The sequence below is a fragment of the Rhinolophus sinicus genome, linkage group LG05, assembly GCF_036562045.2.
Source record: "Rhinolophus sinicus isolate RSC01 linkage group LG05, ASM3656204v1, whole genome shotgun sequence".
NCBI lineage: Eukaryota > Metazoa > Chordata > Mammalia > Chiroptera > Rhinolophidae > Rhinolophus > Rhinolophus sinicus.
The window spans coordinates 62,831,563-62,847,519 of NC_133755.1; the positions used below are offsets into that span (position 1 = coordinate 62,831,563).

The 15,957-nt window shown below is 38.1% G+C and overlaps 1 protein-coding gene across 8 annotated transcripts in view; it reads right to left on the reverse strand.

The window, feature by feature from the left end:
* IMMT (inner membrane mitochondrial protein) overlaps positions 1–15,904 on the reverse strand; it is a 41,460-nt gene extending 25,556 nt beyond the window's left edge. For all 8 annotated transcript variants that reach the window (XM_074332283.1, XM_019749197.2, XM_019749194.2 and 5 more), the window contains exons 1-3: positions 15,771–15,904; positions 4,504–4,577; positions 3,558–3,747 (exon numbers count right to left, since the gene is read on the reverse strand). In XM_074332283.1, coding sequence (XP_074188384.1) covers positions 3,558–3,747; positions 4,504–4,577; positions 15,771–15,815 — 309 coding nt within the window. In that variant the 5' untranslated portion in view covers positions 15,816–15,904. The remainder of the gene's footprint in view (positions 1–3,557; positions 3,748–4,503; positions 4,578–15,770) is intronic.
* Between the last annotated feature and the right edge of the window lie 53 nt (positions 15,905–15,957).

Below are 15,957 nucleotides of genomic sequence, written 5' to 3' on the forward strand. Positions count from 1 at the left end.
CATAATGTCCTAACTTAATTGCATATCATAATGTAGTTGCAAAACCCATAATTTGGGCAATTACTCCCCTATTTTTGGTCATTCAAGTTGTTTCCTGTTTTATTTTGTGAAACATCCTTATCCATATAACTGAAAAGCACTGCAGTACGTATCTATAAAACAGTTCGCCAGAAGAGGAATCACTGGATGTTAACAGATCACTTTTACATAAGGTTCTAGCAACTCACAACTCTCACAATAAATGTGTTTGTGTATAAATATGATCTATTTCCAGACTCAGCTGTTCTATTCTCTAATTTCTAATCCTGCGTCAAAACCTTATTGTTTTATTAAAGTAGGATCTTACCAAAGTCATTATCTGGAAAAGCAAGTGTCATCTAACCCCTCTTCATCCCAACACTTTTTCAAAATGTCCTTGGCAACATTATTTATTCTTCCATCTGAACTTGAAAATCATCTTGTCTAATTCTTCAACCTCTAGAAAAATCTATTTGAATTCTTATTAGATGTGTATGTGTGTATGTCCATGTATATGTCATTTCTCTCAAATACAAACAAATTTAAGAGAAATACATATTTGAGAGAAATGGCATTTTGAAGATACTAAGTCCTATTCAGGAACGTAAAAGTTGTCTCCATTTAGGCTGGTCTTACTCCATGTCCATCAAAAAGATTTTTAAGTTTATCTTCTCTCAATACTTACTGTCTATGCATAAGCAACCATTTTGGCAAGAGGGTTATCACCATGAAATAAAATGCACAGTTTCTAAAAGGAACAAGTTGGTCACAATGCACAACAGTACAAAATGCTGAATAAATGGTAAATTTTAAAATAAAAACACTAACTGCTATTGCAATTCAGAAGTCAGAAAATTCACTTTGATCGTGTATTGAAGGATGCAGGACTTAAAGAGAATATTGTTGGCAAAAGAAAGAAGTAATTCCAGGTAGAGGACCACCATGGGAAAAGTCATGCAAATGAAAGGGATCTTTGGTTTAGTTTTCTGCTTTAACTGAGGCCCTTGAAATAGTGCCTGGTACATAATAATCACTTGATCGACATTTGTTGAATAAATGAATGAATGGAAAGCACAAGACATATTTGTCTTTAGTCTTTAAATTTGCTTCAAAGATAAGGTAAAATGGCATGAATCTAAGGATTTATGAGCAGGACCACTTCAGAGATACCGCTGGAAAGGCAAATGAAAGCCACACTGCCAACAGTATCAAATGTTGACTTAAGAACCAGTAAAGACCACAAACAACAGAATAAAGAAACCAATGGCTAGATCTAACAGTTAACCACTCCTGGCTTCACTTTCCTTATTCAGAACCTGAGACAATCTCTAAAGTCTCTCTAGTTTTTATAATCTGTGGTCTTGTCTTTTAAACAATAGGAAATGTATAAAAGTTCCTGTTAAGTGATATCATGAAAGTATCATGAAAATATGATAGCACTTATTTTTATAAGATTCTCTGGTATTGATATGAGGATGGCCTAGAGGCCCAGATTATGTTGAGAGGAGAGAGCTGCAGGGTGGAGACAAAGAAAGATGGGGAAGGTTGTGTTCGAGGGAGAGAAACAAAGTCTAGTCTGGAAGCTAATTTGGATATGAAGTGATAAAATGTCAGAAATGGGGCAAGGACACTGGTAATGCAAGAAAAACAAATAGTAGGGATTAAACAAGACAGCATACCTAACAAAATATGGGCAACTATGAAGACGATCCAAGAATTCTAACCTAGCTACTGACAGCATGGTACTATCTTTAATACAAAAAAAAAAAAAAAAAGGAAATCAGGAAGAGTTATCCTTTGTAAGTTTTGAGATAGTACAGTACGGATCTGCCAAGTTATCCAACTGGAAATGTTCAGCAGGCAGCTAACGTGGAAAGAGAAGAGGCCAAGGCTACTGAGGATAAACAAGTCACCTACAAAGAATGACACCTGAAGTCACATCAAGCAAGGAAAAAAATGCTACTCTGAACTGCAGCCTGACACCATGCTCCTAAAATTCTTTCAGCTATTTCTCCTGGGTCATGTAGCTTAAAATACGAGGTGTGATCACAAAATACAGTGACTGCTGCTGCTGCTGCCACCGAGTTCCATCCAACGTTGGGAAAGGTGATGCTAACTGTGTTTTTTGACCTTGATGGAATTGTACGAGCCGAGTTTGTACCCAGGAACACTACGGTGAACTTTGAATATTATAAGGGCTTATTACAGCATTTAAGAAACAGTGTGTGTAGAAAACGGCCTGAAAAATAGGCAAACAGTTTCATCGTCCATCATGACAATACTCCGTGTCACACATCACTTCTGGTACGGCAATTTCTGTCAAATAAAAACATTACGGTGTGTCCTCATCCACCGTATTCACCAGATCTGGCACCGTGTGACTTCTGGCTCTTCCTCAAAATCAAAATGACTCAGTACATTGAGGCAGCCACAAACAGTGCAACTAAAGACACTCACAAAAGAGGACTTCCAGAACTGCTTCAGAAAGTGGCAAAGACGATGTTCTAAGTGTGTTCGAAGTGAGGGGGAGTATTTTGAGGGAGGTTAATGGCAATGTGTCTTTTACTGTTATAATTTTTTTTAACATTCACCATATTTTTTTATCACATTTCCTAGACCCAGGATTTTAGAATGAATCCACAGAATTCTGCTCCTTGACTACTAAAGCTACAAAACAGTCTCCCTCAGCCAGTATAGACATTTTAAAGTTCACAAGGAAGAACAAATGATATAGAAGACTTACCAAGGACATTCTGAAAAAGCATGTTTGGGGGGTGAGGGTTGTCAGAAGACACTTGCTTTTCTAAATATTAACTCTAATATTAACTCTAGACCATGCCATACACTAGAGAACAGAAGGCCACCCAGATTCTAAGAATGAACTTAGCAGCCATGTCCAGACTCACAGCATAAATACCCAATACCAAATCAGCAAAAATCCATGCTCTCTTTTATAAACGTCTTTTCAAGCGGTTGTTTGAATGAAGATATATTTAAGACTTTTTTTAAAACTTTTAAGCCTGATGGGGGAATAAGGGGGTGAAACTCTGAAGAATATGCACAAAGTCCAAGGAATACCAATTAGTACTACAGAACTAATCAGTACGTAGCTGAAAATTCTGAGACTCTGTTTTGCGGTCTAAAAGGAGCAACTGTTAACGAAACATTTGGGTTCTGTGTCATGACCTTTCTACGCTTATGTTTTACTATTATAAGTCCGAGCTAGATAGCTGCAATGGTGTAGGCTGACACAGACCCCCTCAGTCCACAGGGCAGCCAGGGTTACCTCTGCCCAAGCTGCCTCTTCCATTTACCCTCATGTGCCACACAATTATTTTTTATGTGGTGTGTACTAAAAGAGAGCACTATGGGACTCCAAAGGGATAAAAATCCAACTCTACAGATCAATATTAAAGAAACCTGACAAACACATCTGGCAAGTTCTATTGAGTTATACATGTGAGATACTTTCAAGATGAAGACAACCGCACTTAAAAGTTTTCTATAAGCTAAATTGAAATAATGTTTAAAACTCTTACCGGTTTCTTTGGTGATGGAACATCGTAAGGTGAAGAACCAAGAACCATCTCAAATAGTTTGTCTGAGTAAGGTATGGTTTTCTCTACACTTTCCCGGAAATGGGAATCCCATTTGGCATAGAGGATAGTGCCACCAATACCTCCACCAACAAACACGAGACCAGCTCCAATAATTTTGCCAGGCGACAACCTAAGGGAAAGAAACAGGAAACACATTTATATTTCTTGGCTCTCCTAAACCTACTCAAAGACCTCTTACTTCTACTTTTCTACCACTTATTCAGATCACAGCAGGCAAGTTTATCACCAGAGCTGCACGTCATTATTCCCTGATTTCTTTAAACATGTCTGCAATAGAAAATCATTTATTTATGGACAACTAAAATAATTTTAAATACAGTAATGGCTAGAATAGGAAGAATGAAGCAATGTACCCTTTAACACTTAAAATTTAAGATGTTCACAATCATCAGATTTCCTTTGAACCCAAAAAAGTATCACTAACTTTCAAAATGCCTCTTCCCATAAACATTTCTGTAAATACAATAAAAGAAACCCTTTATAAAAGATAATACAAACATCAAATAGAACTAACAACTACTTTTAAAGTTACAATGTGCTGAGTTCTGGATATAAATCTATTTGCCATAGAATGGAAGATAGCAAGCGCATGGCGTGGGTGGGGGAGTCTACCTTGAATGCTATCCAATTACTAAAGAGCCAAAGAGAGCATTGTAACACATTTTCACCTACAAATAACATTCCAAAGCTTTACAGTAAAGCTCCAGTGTTCGTATCCCTTCAACAAAAAAGGTTTTAGGCCGCTATTCCCATACTCAAGGAAAACACAGACACACAGACACACACTCTCTCTCTCTTTTTCTGTCTGTCTCTCTCTCTTTAGCACACAGTTAAAACCCTGTTTATAGGGAGACAGGCTACATACCCAGAACTGCCTGAAGTAGAGTATCTACGGCATGGTCGTAATGGACGGAGGACAAATTTCCCACAGAGACAACTCTACAGAGGAAGGAGAAAACATCACAATCAATTCAGTTAAAGAAATCTGGGAAGCTTTAGGGTTAGTAACTCAGAAGTAATATTGTTAGTCCAAATGTCTTCATTAAACCAAAAAATTATTTTACTTTCAGAAATCAATTTACCATGAAACGTGTTTATAGACCCATAAAAACAGTGATGCTTCCTGCACCCCAAGGCTCATATAAAATTACTTTCAAGATTTAAAAAAAAAAAAGATTACCAGACTATGATCAGTTAGCATTTTTAAGTGTTACGTATGCTAATTATTTCTTGGATACAATTGGGACTTTCCATGTTCTCTCAACAAGAAAAAAAAATAAAACAATGGTATAAAATATCTATTTTCACTTTGTAAACTTAATTTATTTTATATTATTGTATAAAATAATTTTAACTAATGTTATAAATGCCCAAGTAAATATTTATCTCCATATAACTAGTCTATCTTTACCCAAAAAGCAAATGACTACGGAAATGCTTTGCGATTTGTTTTAATCAAAGTAAAGCACTTAAACTCAAATGTTTCTTAACAATATGTGGATCCCTTAAATAAAACAAATAAACACACATCTAAGTAGTACTATTTGGGGAAGGTTTTGATAAACTTAAAAACATTCATAGCTATCACTCTGAAATTTCAAATTTATTATATCCATAAATAAAATCTTTATACCAAGTAGAAAACTGAACTGTAACAAGTCAAGGGGGAAAAATGTTTTCTCTAGGTTTCTTGATGAAATTGCATCTGAGGAATGTCAGAAAAACACAGACTTCATTTTAGAAGTATCTCAAATCTGAAGAAAATGTATGATCAGAAGGCACATGAGATTACTCTAGAATTATAATTGCAATTTACACTCTGTTTGCCAAAGCCCTAAGATAAACATCAAATTAATGTATTAATTAATTTGGGGAAAAAAACACAAAACAACAAACTATATGTTTAACAACATGTAAAGGAGTTACAATTGGTATTTCAAAAGTATTTCCAGTATTACTTGAAGTGTAGAATTCTGAACAATTTTGAACTGCCTTTAACAGAAAAGCATGTTTTCCTACTACTGTTCTGTAAAGCAGGTCAAACAAAGTTTTAAACAGTACTGCACCTCCTTTCACATGCCAACAACTCCATTACATGCAGTTCAACACTAGAATTCGAGAACACCCTACTCACATCAATATTTTTAACTGATTCTTTATCCATCGTCTTTCTTTTATTTTAACCCTCTTTCCTCCCTTTGACAGAATATATTTGATGTGACTGTAAGTTTAGTTTCCAGTTATAAATTTAAAATCATATCCTCGTAAGGTTTAGCTGTATAGAATGAACTCTCCCTCAGACTTCTGACTCCCAGCCACTCAGACCCCTCCCCGTAGACAACCAATGCTGTTTCCTATATATCCAGAGATATTTGTGACAAAGAATTCCTGACACACCACCTTTACACAAATGATATTAATACACACCCAGTTCTGTACTAAAGTTCATTCAACAGTATATATTTGGGATTATCCTATTAGTACATGAAAATCTTCCTGGTGGATTTTATAGATTCAGTAACCCACTGTATGGCTGTTACTGTATTAGCCAGTTCCCTTTTGATAGACATGAGGTTTTTGTCTTAATTTTTAAATAATTTTTTTTAATTGGGGAATATTGGGGAACAGTGTGTTTTCCCAGGATGTCAAGTCGTTGCTTTCAATCTAGTTGTGGAGGGCGCAGCTCAGCTCCAAGTCAAGTCGTTGTTTTCAATCTAGTTGTGCAGGGTGCAGCTCACTGGCCTATGTAGGAATCGAACCGGCGACTTTGGTGCCACGAGCACCATGCTCTAGCCAACTGATGAGCCAACCAGCTGCCCCTAATGTTTGTTATAATAAGTAATTCTGCCTGGGAAACATACATTATTTTGGGCCAATTCTTTTTTTTCAAATTTATTGGGGTGACAATTGTTAGTAAAATTACATAGATTTCAGGTGTACAATTCTGTATTACATCATCTATAAATCCCATTGTGTGTTCACCACCCAGAGTCAATTCTCCTTCCATCACCATATATTTGATCCCCCTTACCCTCTTCTCCCACCTCCCAACCCCCTTACCCTCTGGTAACCACTAAACTATTGTCTGTGTCTATGAGTTTCTGTTTCTCATTTGTCTTGTTCTTTTGTTTTTGGTTTATATACCACATATCAGTGAAATCACATGGTTCTCTGCTTTTTCTGACTTATTTCGCTTAGCATTACACTCTCAAGATCCATCCATGCTGTCACAAATGTTCCTATATCATCTTTTCTTACTGCCGAATAGTATTCCATTGTGTATATATAACACAACTTCTTTATCCATTCATCTATCGAAGGCCATTTCGGTTGTTTCCATGTCTTGGCCACCGTAAACAAAGCTGCAATGAACATTGGAGCACACGTGTCTTTATGTATAAATGTTTTCAGATTTTTTGGGTAGATACCCAGGAGAGGGATTGCTGGGTCATATGGCAATTCTATTCGTAATTTTTTGAGGAACCTTCACACTGCCTTCCATAACGGCTGCACCAGTCTGCATTTTGGGCCAATTCTTAAAGTGAAATTTGCAATGTGGATGAATACTGCCAAATTAGCCAAAATTAAATTTTCCTCTGTAGTAATATGAGAGAATGTTTTCCCACAGCCTTTCCAAAATACTTTCAGTGTAGCTTTAATCACTGTATCTTTACTGTGACTGTGCATCTTTTCATATACTTATGATCTACTTTTATTTCCTTTTGCTATGAACTATCAGAGCATATCTTTTGACTACTTTTAAATAAGACTAATCTTTTTCATATTCTTTTCTCTAAGTGCTCTTTAATATGAAGAGAAACTAGCCATGTATCTGTTAATTGCAAATGTTTTTATCCAGTTTGTGATCTGCTTTTTATTTTTGCTTATGGTAGCTTATGCCATGCAGAAAATTACTTTTATGTAGTCAAAACTGTCAATCTTTCATGCCTTCTGGGTTTTCTCAGTCTTAGAAAGCCACCCCCAAAGTAATTCTTCCATGATTTCTTCTCCTCTCGTCGTTTCTTCTTTTTTAAAATATTTAAATCTTTGAACCCAGGCGGCTGGTTTGCTCAGGGGTTAGAGCACAGTGCTCATAACACCCAGGTCGCCGGTTCGATTCCCACATGGGCCAGTGAGCTGTGCCCTCCACAACTAGATTGAAAACAATGACTTGATATGGAGTTGATGGGTCCTGGAAAAACACACTGTCCCCCAATATTTCCCAATTAAAAAAAAAAAAGAAAATCTTATTAAAAAAAATAAAGAAAATCTTTGAACCTACTGTAAAGTAAAAATTTATTGTATTTTTTTCCAGATGTCTATTCAGTCCTAAATCATAGACTGAATAATCCATTTTTTCCAGTGATTTGAAATACCACCGTTAAAATATACTAAATTCCTTGGTACATTCAGGGTTCCTATTTTGTTCCATTTATTTACCTATTCATACACTAATATCACAATGTATTAACTACTGAATATTAGAATTAGCTTTTATTCTGGCAAGGCTAGATTAGAACTCTCTTTTAGTACTATTTTTTTCCAGAATTTTTCTGGATTTTTAAAGCTATCAAAATGCTTTCAATTAAACAACATACCTTTCATTGTAAAAAGTACCCCGATTTGAGAGGATAAAACATGAAAAAAATTACCTTTTATGACCAAAAATGAAAGTAATAAAGTTTCATACTTCTGTATGAGAAAAAAGCAGAAATTATTATATCATGACTCTAATATGGTTATCTGAAACAATAGCTTGATTGTTTTTTAAATTAAGTATTGTATTTATTAGCCTACTATCATATTCTATGTAGCATTTAATATCCTAAATCGAGTTTTAAAAGTCAGAAAATTTAAGTTTTTCATGGTTGTAGCACCCAATAGTCCCTAGCCACCATAGTTTAGATTTGCCTATTTAAAAATACTGGTGTCTCTTCTGCCATTCAAGGACACAGCAGGAAGATGGCTGTCTGTGACCCAGGAAGTGGGCTCTCACCAGACAACAAATCTACTGGCACCTTGATCTTGGACTTCCCAGCCTCCAGAGCTCTGAGAAATAAATGTTTGTTTCACACACACACACACACACACACACAATTTGATGTCTTCTAAGTCTCTCTTAATCTATAGGTTTTCCTCTAATAATTAATTTTTTGCTTGACCTGTAGTATTTTCTATTGATTGGTGCAATTTAACTTGTTCCTGTCTTCTGTATTTCCTGTAAACTAGAGTCAGATCCAGACACTTGCTCAGACACAGGTTTACCCTCTTTGGCAAAACTTAAGGTGGTGTTGTGTTCTTTCATCAGGAGACACACAATGTCTGGTCGTCTCTCTTTTTGTGATGTTACCAATTGTGTTGATGTACAATGTCTAGATCCATGAATTTATTGAAATTTGCAGAAAGTGGTCTCTAATTCTATTCATTTATTATTTGATATTTTATAGATGTTTCTCCTCATCTATAATTTGGTTACCCAATAGTATGATTCACATAGGAAAGGCAGGACGCTTGATTCTTTTCATCCTTTTTATCCAGTTGTCCTCCGATAATACCAATTTTGGGGTTTTTGGTTTTCATTTATTAATTGTGACAGATTGTATTTTCCAAAAATTGTTTTATTTCCCACCCCACATGCTTTTCTAGAACCCTGCAACCTCATGAGACCTCAAGAACCTCCTAACAGAGCCCAGAAACCCTTAGAACTAAAATATAATATTTGTTATTTATATAATAAATGCTTTATTTATATTACTTATATATAATTTTTATCTATGTTACTTGTTATTGTAAAATAACAGTGATGCTGTTATTTAATACCACTAAGTTTGGGGTGATCTGTTATACAGCTATAACCAGTTGCTTATACCCGAAGTGGCAAAATGACGAACTCCTGCAACAAAACATAAAGCACATGGTAATGACTTTGGAATTGGGAGGGTGGCAGGTGAAAGTTCGAAGGAAGGGCCTTGAAGAGACTGTTAGCAGAAGTTGATGGCCTTCGTGGAGGCTGTTAGTAAGCACTTAAGAAAAGTGAGGAAAAAATGTTTTTGGAACCTGGGGGAAAAGGGATCCTTGTTATGTAGTGGCAGAAGTTTTGTCAAAATTGTCACCCAAGTGAGATATAGAAAATAGAAAATTAGATACAGCTATGTCTATATTTAAAGAACTGATGGATTTAGCTAAAGAGACTTCCAAGCAGAATGTTCAAAAGTGCCAACTGGTTTCTTTTAACAGAGTATGATAAGGACAGAAATGAGCTTCAAAACAAACCAAAAAACTATTTAGCTTTCAAGCAAAATTTAAAGGAAATATAAAGGAGCCAGGATTTGGTGGGTTCAAAAATAAAAGTGTTTCTCAATCTCATCCCCTCCAGATGGCAAAGATCCTTTAAGACCTCAAAAAAACCATAGGAGGTATGCCTCACAGGAACTTTTACATAGAGAAAAGGCCCATGAAGGATGTTAAGGATATGATTCCCGTATCTTTTTGTTAAAAAGAGCTACTGAGAAATTTTAATGGCTTTACGCCACAGGCCTCACAGGGAACCCATATCGCAGAAGGGCTGATCTTGATCAGACCTGTGAGTGTGGCTTTTGTTTAATAGAGAAAAGCCCAATAAGACACACAGGAAAAACACAAAGTTCTTAAGAGAACTACATTGATGAAAAATATGCAGTTTGTATTTAAAGAGGTAAAGTACATACAAAAAGAGGTTTTTGGACTCTGGAAATTCTATAGATAGAAGCAGTCTGAGAAAATGACTCAGCTGCAAACAGGCTACGTTTTCTGGAAAAGGATATAATTCAATGGGGTAAAGCTAGGAGCCCAGAGACTAGAACCAAGAGCTATAAATAATCATTCAAGCAGTAGGACTAAGTCCTAATTAAGGAATGAGCAACATGTGCCCGGCTAGATTTCCCGTTTGTTAGGGAGCAGTGACTGCTGTGTGCCCCATTCTCTGCCTTTTGAATGGGAGCGTCTAGACTGCCTGTCACACTAGATTGTATGTGGGATGTATGGGGAACAGAGAACTTCTCTCTAGTTGACAGTTCTTTAGACTGAAAGGAAAAGCACTTAGGGGGCCGTGTCCTAAGGACGACACCCAAAATGTCATGTTTGCAGAGGAATCTGATTTAGATGACAAGATCCTGGACCTTTACGCCTGATGCTGTGATGGAATGAGATTTTGGAGGGTTTTGAGGAATGTTGTGAATGTATTTGCGCGTGGGAGAAATGTGAATTGCAGATAGAGGGCAGACTGTATTGTCCAAAATTGACTGCAACAATATTTCCTGCACCACATGCTCTTCCAGAATCTTACCACTCCTCCAAAATAAGTTCCATGTACCCTCCCCTTGAACATGGGCAGGACTTTGTTACTAACTTACCAATTAAAGACAATGAAGGTAATGCTCTGGGACTCCTGAGACTAGACTATAAAGGGGGACACAGCTTTTGCCCCACTAGTCCTCATCACTCTTGGAACCAACCCAGCTGCCAAACTGTGAAGAGGCCCAGACACATACGATGCCCACGTAGGTGTTCCGGCCAACACTCCCAGCCGAGGTATCAGCTGCTGCCACTATCAACTAACTGCCAGACAGGAGAGGAGGGAGCCTATGAGACAACTCTATCCCCAGCCACTGTCTGACTACAACCTCATGAGGGACAGAGTCCAGGGGAGCCCAGGCAATCCCCAGAACTGAGACAATAAATAAATACTATTTTACCCCAAGCTCAAGGTGGTTTATGTAGCTATAGCTAACCAGAACACTACCTTTATGAACTCATGAATTTAAACACTTTTGATGGATTTTAACCAGTTGTAATTATCCTTTTGAAAACTTAAAATTGTCCCATATTTGGCCAATGAATGCCACTTCAAGTTTATAATACAATACATATCATTTTACATTATTTTAATTATATATAGCTCTGCCTCTATACCTCAGGCCACCCAAAGAGTTAATAGCAAGTTTTTTTTTTTCCCTGTGTGTAGTAAAATTCACTTATAAAATATACCATTTTAAAGTGTATTAATTCAGTGGTACATCCACATTGCTATACAACAATCATCACTACTATCTAATTCTAGAACATTTTCATCACTCCAAAAGGAAATTCTTACACCAACAACTAAGTAGTCTCTCCATTTTCCCCTCTCTCCAGCTCCTGGCAAACACTATCTACTTTCTGGCTTTACAGATTTGCCTATTTTGAGTATTCTGTATAAATGGAATCATACAATATGTGGCCTTTTGTGCCTAGCTTCTTTCACTTGGCATATTTTCAATGTTTGTCCATGTTGTTACATGTGTCATGTATGTAGCATATATTAATTTCTTTTTATGGCTGAATGTAAATTTCATCGTATGCATATATCATATTTTGTTTAGCCAGACATCAGTTGGATACGTGGGTTGTCTCCATATTTTGGCCGTTGTGAACAGTGCTATGAATACTCATCTGCCCTGAAAGGCAGTTTTCTTCATCCTTCTAGCCCCAGTTGGTATCACCATAGGCCAAATTCTAAGAAGGCCTCCATAATCTCCGTAAGAGCTACAATTAAAACAAAGTAGGGTAAGGGTAAGCTCAGAGTGATGCAAGGAAGTAGAGAGCGGTCAGAAGTCTGTTTTAGATAGGGAAGATCTCTGAAGGAAAGGTGATATTTAAGAAAATGAGTGGAGTGAGCTAAGCACTGTGGGAAGACTTCAGGGTAAAAGAAACAGCAAATGAAAAGGCAATGAGGTATGTTGTACTGGAGATATCAGAAGGACAGAATGAGGCAGAATAGAAAAATGAGATATGCAAACAGCCAGATCATGGGCGGTCTAGCGGTATGGTCGAGTTTAGATTTTATTCTGAATATGATGGGATGTCATTGAAGGGCATGACATTATCTGAATGCTTAAAAAAAAAAAAAGCCTTTATTAACTACTATGTAAAGAACTAACTCTAGGAGGGCAATAGTAAAAGCAGAAAGACCTTTCAAACGAAGTTTGAAGAAGTGGAAAGGATTTTGACAAGTGATTAGTCTACATTAAGTTGACAAAAATCAAACAAGAATTTAAAATTTGAGTGCAAAGATCAAAAGAGGCTAGAAAGTCATCTGCTTGGGGATTATAGTTCTGAGAATTGATGTAATCCCAATAGCATATAAAGAGGTGGGAACAACAATAAGATATCACTACACGCTTATTGGCCAAAATCTTGAACACTGACAGAACCAAATGCTGACAAGGTGGAACAACAGGAACTCTCATTCATTACAGTTGAGAATGCAAAATGGTGCAGTCACTTTGGAAGATAGTTTGGCAGTTTCTTAGAAAACTAAACATACCCTCACCATGCAATCCAGCAATCATGCTCCTTGGTATTTACCCAAAGGAATCGAAAACTTATGTCCACAAAAAAACCTGCACATGAATATTTTGAGCAGCTTTTAAGTGCCAAAACTTGGAAGCAACCACAATATCCTTCCATAGGTGAATGGAAAAACTGTGGTACATCCAAACAATGGAATATTATTCAGTGCTAAAAAGAAATGAGCTATCAAACCATGAAAATACATGGAAAAACCTTAAATGCATATTACTAAGTAAAAAAAGCCAATCTGAAAAGGCTACATACTGTATGATTCCATTTGTATGACATTCTGGGAAAGGCAAAACTATGGAGTCAGTAAAAAGATCAGTGGTTGCCAGGGGGTGGGGTAGTGATAAATAGTTAAACTATTTTTAGGACAATGAAAATACTCTCTATTATGCCATAATGATGGAAAATGACATCACACATTTGTCCAAACCCATAGAACGTACACAAAGTTAACCCTAACGTAAACTATGGACTTTGTGTGTTATGATGTGTCAAGTAGGTTCATCAGTTGTAACAAATGTCCCACTCTGATGGGGGACACTGATATTGGGGAAGGCTGTGCATATGTAGGGGTAGGGGGGACATGGGAAATCTCTGTACTTTCCCCTCAATTTTTCTGTGAACCTAAAACTGCTTTACAAAAACAAAGTCTGAGAGAGAGAGTGTGAGAAAACACCTTGGGAGTATATTTAGAAGTACATGGGGGAAGCAGACTCAACAAAGGAAAACAGGAGAGATGAAGGGTAAGATGGGCCCCAAGATATTACATGAGAAAAGCCAAAAAACAACAACAACAATAAAATTTCACTAAACAACAGTATAAAATGCTACAGAATGATTGAGGAGATAGTAAGAATAAACCATTTTATAAAAGTTGTGGGGGAAAAAATCTTGTAAGATAGCAGTTTTAGGAAGGTGAGAAAGGTTGGTTGCAAGCTAAGTCTTAATCTGTTTTCTTCTAATTTCCTGACTGGGAACCCAGCAAGGGGAAAATATTTTGACAAAGGCAAGAAAGGAAAAAGTAATTTTGGACTTTAGGGCAGACAGAGGGATCAGAGCACTGACAACTCTTAATGTAACCTGAGGACAAACTAAGGAAAAGTGTGCCATTGAAAGGAGGGCTCCAAAGCCAAACTTCAACAATTCTGCCCTGAAAGGCAGCTCTACTTTCTTCATCCTTCTAGCCCCACTTAGGGACGACTGCATGTCAGATTTTAAGAAGGCCCCCATGATCTCTACATCCTGCTGCTAAGGCCATGATTAGGGTTGTATGGCAAAAGGGATTTTGCAGATGTCATTCAAGTTACTCATCAGTTGACTTTGAATCAATCAAAATGGAGGTTATCCAGGTGGGCGTGGCCTAATAATAGAAACCCTTTCCATCTGGGTCTAGAGATCAGAAACAGGGAAGTCAAGAGAGATTTTGAAGTCAAAGAAACCAGTTGCTGATAGCCTGCAAGAAAGCACACATCCAAGTAATGAACTGCCTCTGAGGATTTTGTGGCAAGGAACTTTAAGCAGCCTCTGGGAGAGAGAGGCTAGGCAAAGCTAGCAACAAAACAGGGAGTTCAGTCCTACAGTTATTAAATTATGTAAGGTACTCAATTATGCCAACAAACTACGTGAACTTGGACGGGAACCCTGAGCTCCAAACAAGAACCACAGCCAGCACCTTGATTGCAGCCTTGTGTGACACTGGGCAGAGAACCCAGACCATTCATGTGCAGAAACTGTAAGATAACAAATGGGTGTTGTTTTAAGTTGCTAAATGTGTGATGTATGTTATGTAGCAACAGAAAACTAATACAAATCCCATTTAAGAGGCTGCTTCTCCTAACCTAAAATGAATCCGGGGAGGTAAGTAAACTTGAAAAAACATTGGCTTGTATGATTTCTATCTAACTCACTATGTCTAGGGATTTTGTTCCATTATAGCATGAGCACTGTTTTGTAATACAATATTTTGCAAAATATCAATTTTCTGAAAACTGTAAGCAATGGAAATAGGTTTACTTTTTAATTTTAGAACGTTACTTTGATAATTGTGGAGAAATAAAACTGGGTATCTAGGAGCCTTGGATGTCTGCCAAAGTTGTCCCAGCACCTTATCCCCAGGCTAATCTCAGAAATAAGCACAAGGTCATCACTACTGTCCTTTCTCAAGTACCAGAAGCTGGAACTCCATAAACTATACAATCTTTCATTTTTGTTTAGGGTAGGAATGGCTGAGATGTTCTCAGCTACGAAAAGTCCCTCTGGAATAATTACAACCTTGACCCCTAAAACGCGGACTCTTACAATCCAAGCACCTGCTTATTAAGAATGCAAAAAGCCAAGGCTCTGCATTTCCTGCTGGGAACTGTAGTTCTACCCCTCGACCTTCAACCACTGGCTGCGCGAAACCTATCACGCGCTCAACCGGCGTCCCGACTCCAGGAGCCACGATTGGTCATTGAATGGGGCAGCGAGGGGTTGATTGGATAAGTCCCCAAAGCCGAGCGTCCCGTCCTGCGCCCGCCTCCCAGCCATCTCCTTTCCGCACCCCATCCCGCTTCAGCAATAACCCTCAAGGCATCCCTGTCCGGCGAAATTAACCGCGTGCCTGGCCCGTCCGGGACTCCCGTGATTAGAAAGGCCCTGAGAGAGCCCCTCTTTTCCCGGGCCTAAGCGGAGCGAAAGCCTCCCTCTTCATTTTCCGTCGGTCGCCGGGAGTCAGCTTCACCACGCGCTCTCTCCCGGCGCCCTCGAGCTCACCTGGGCTGCGGAGGCCACGCCGGAAACCTGACAGGCCCGCAGCATCTCGGCCGGGAGGACAGCACCGCTGGGACACTCCGGAGCTGCCGCAACGGCACTGAGAGGGGAGCGCCTGCGTCCGTGCGTGCGTGCGTCCGCGCCGCCTCTCTGCGCCTTGGCGTATCGGAGGACATTACCGCCACTGCGC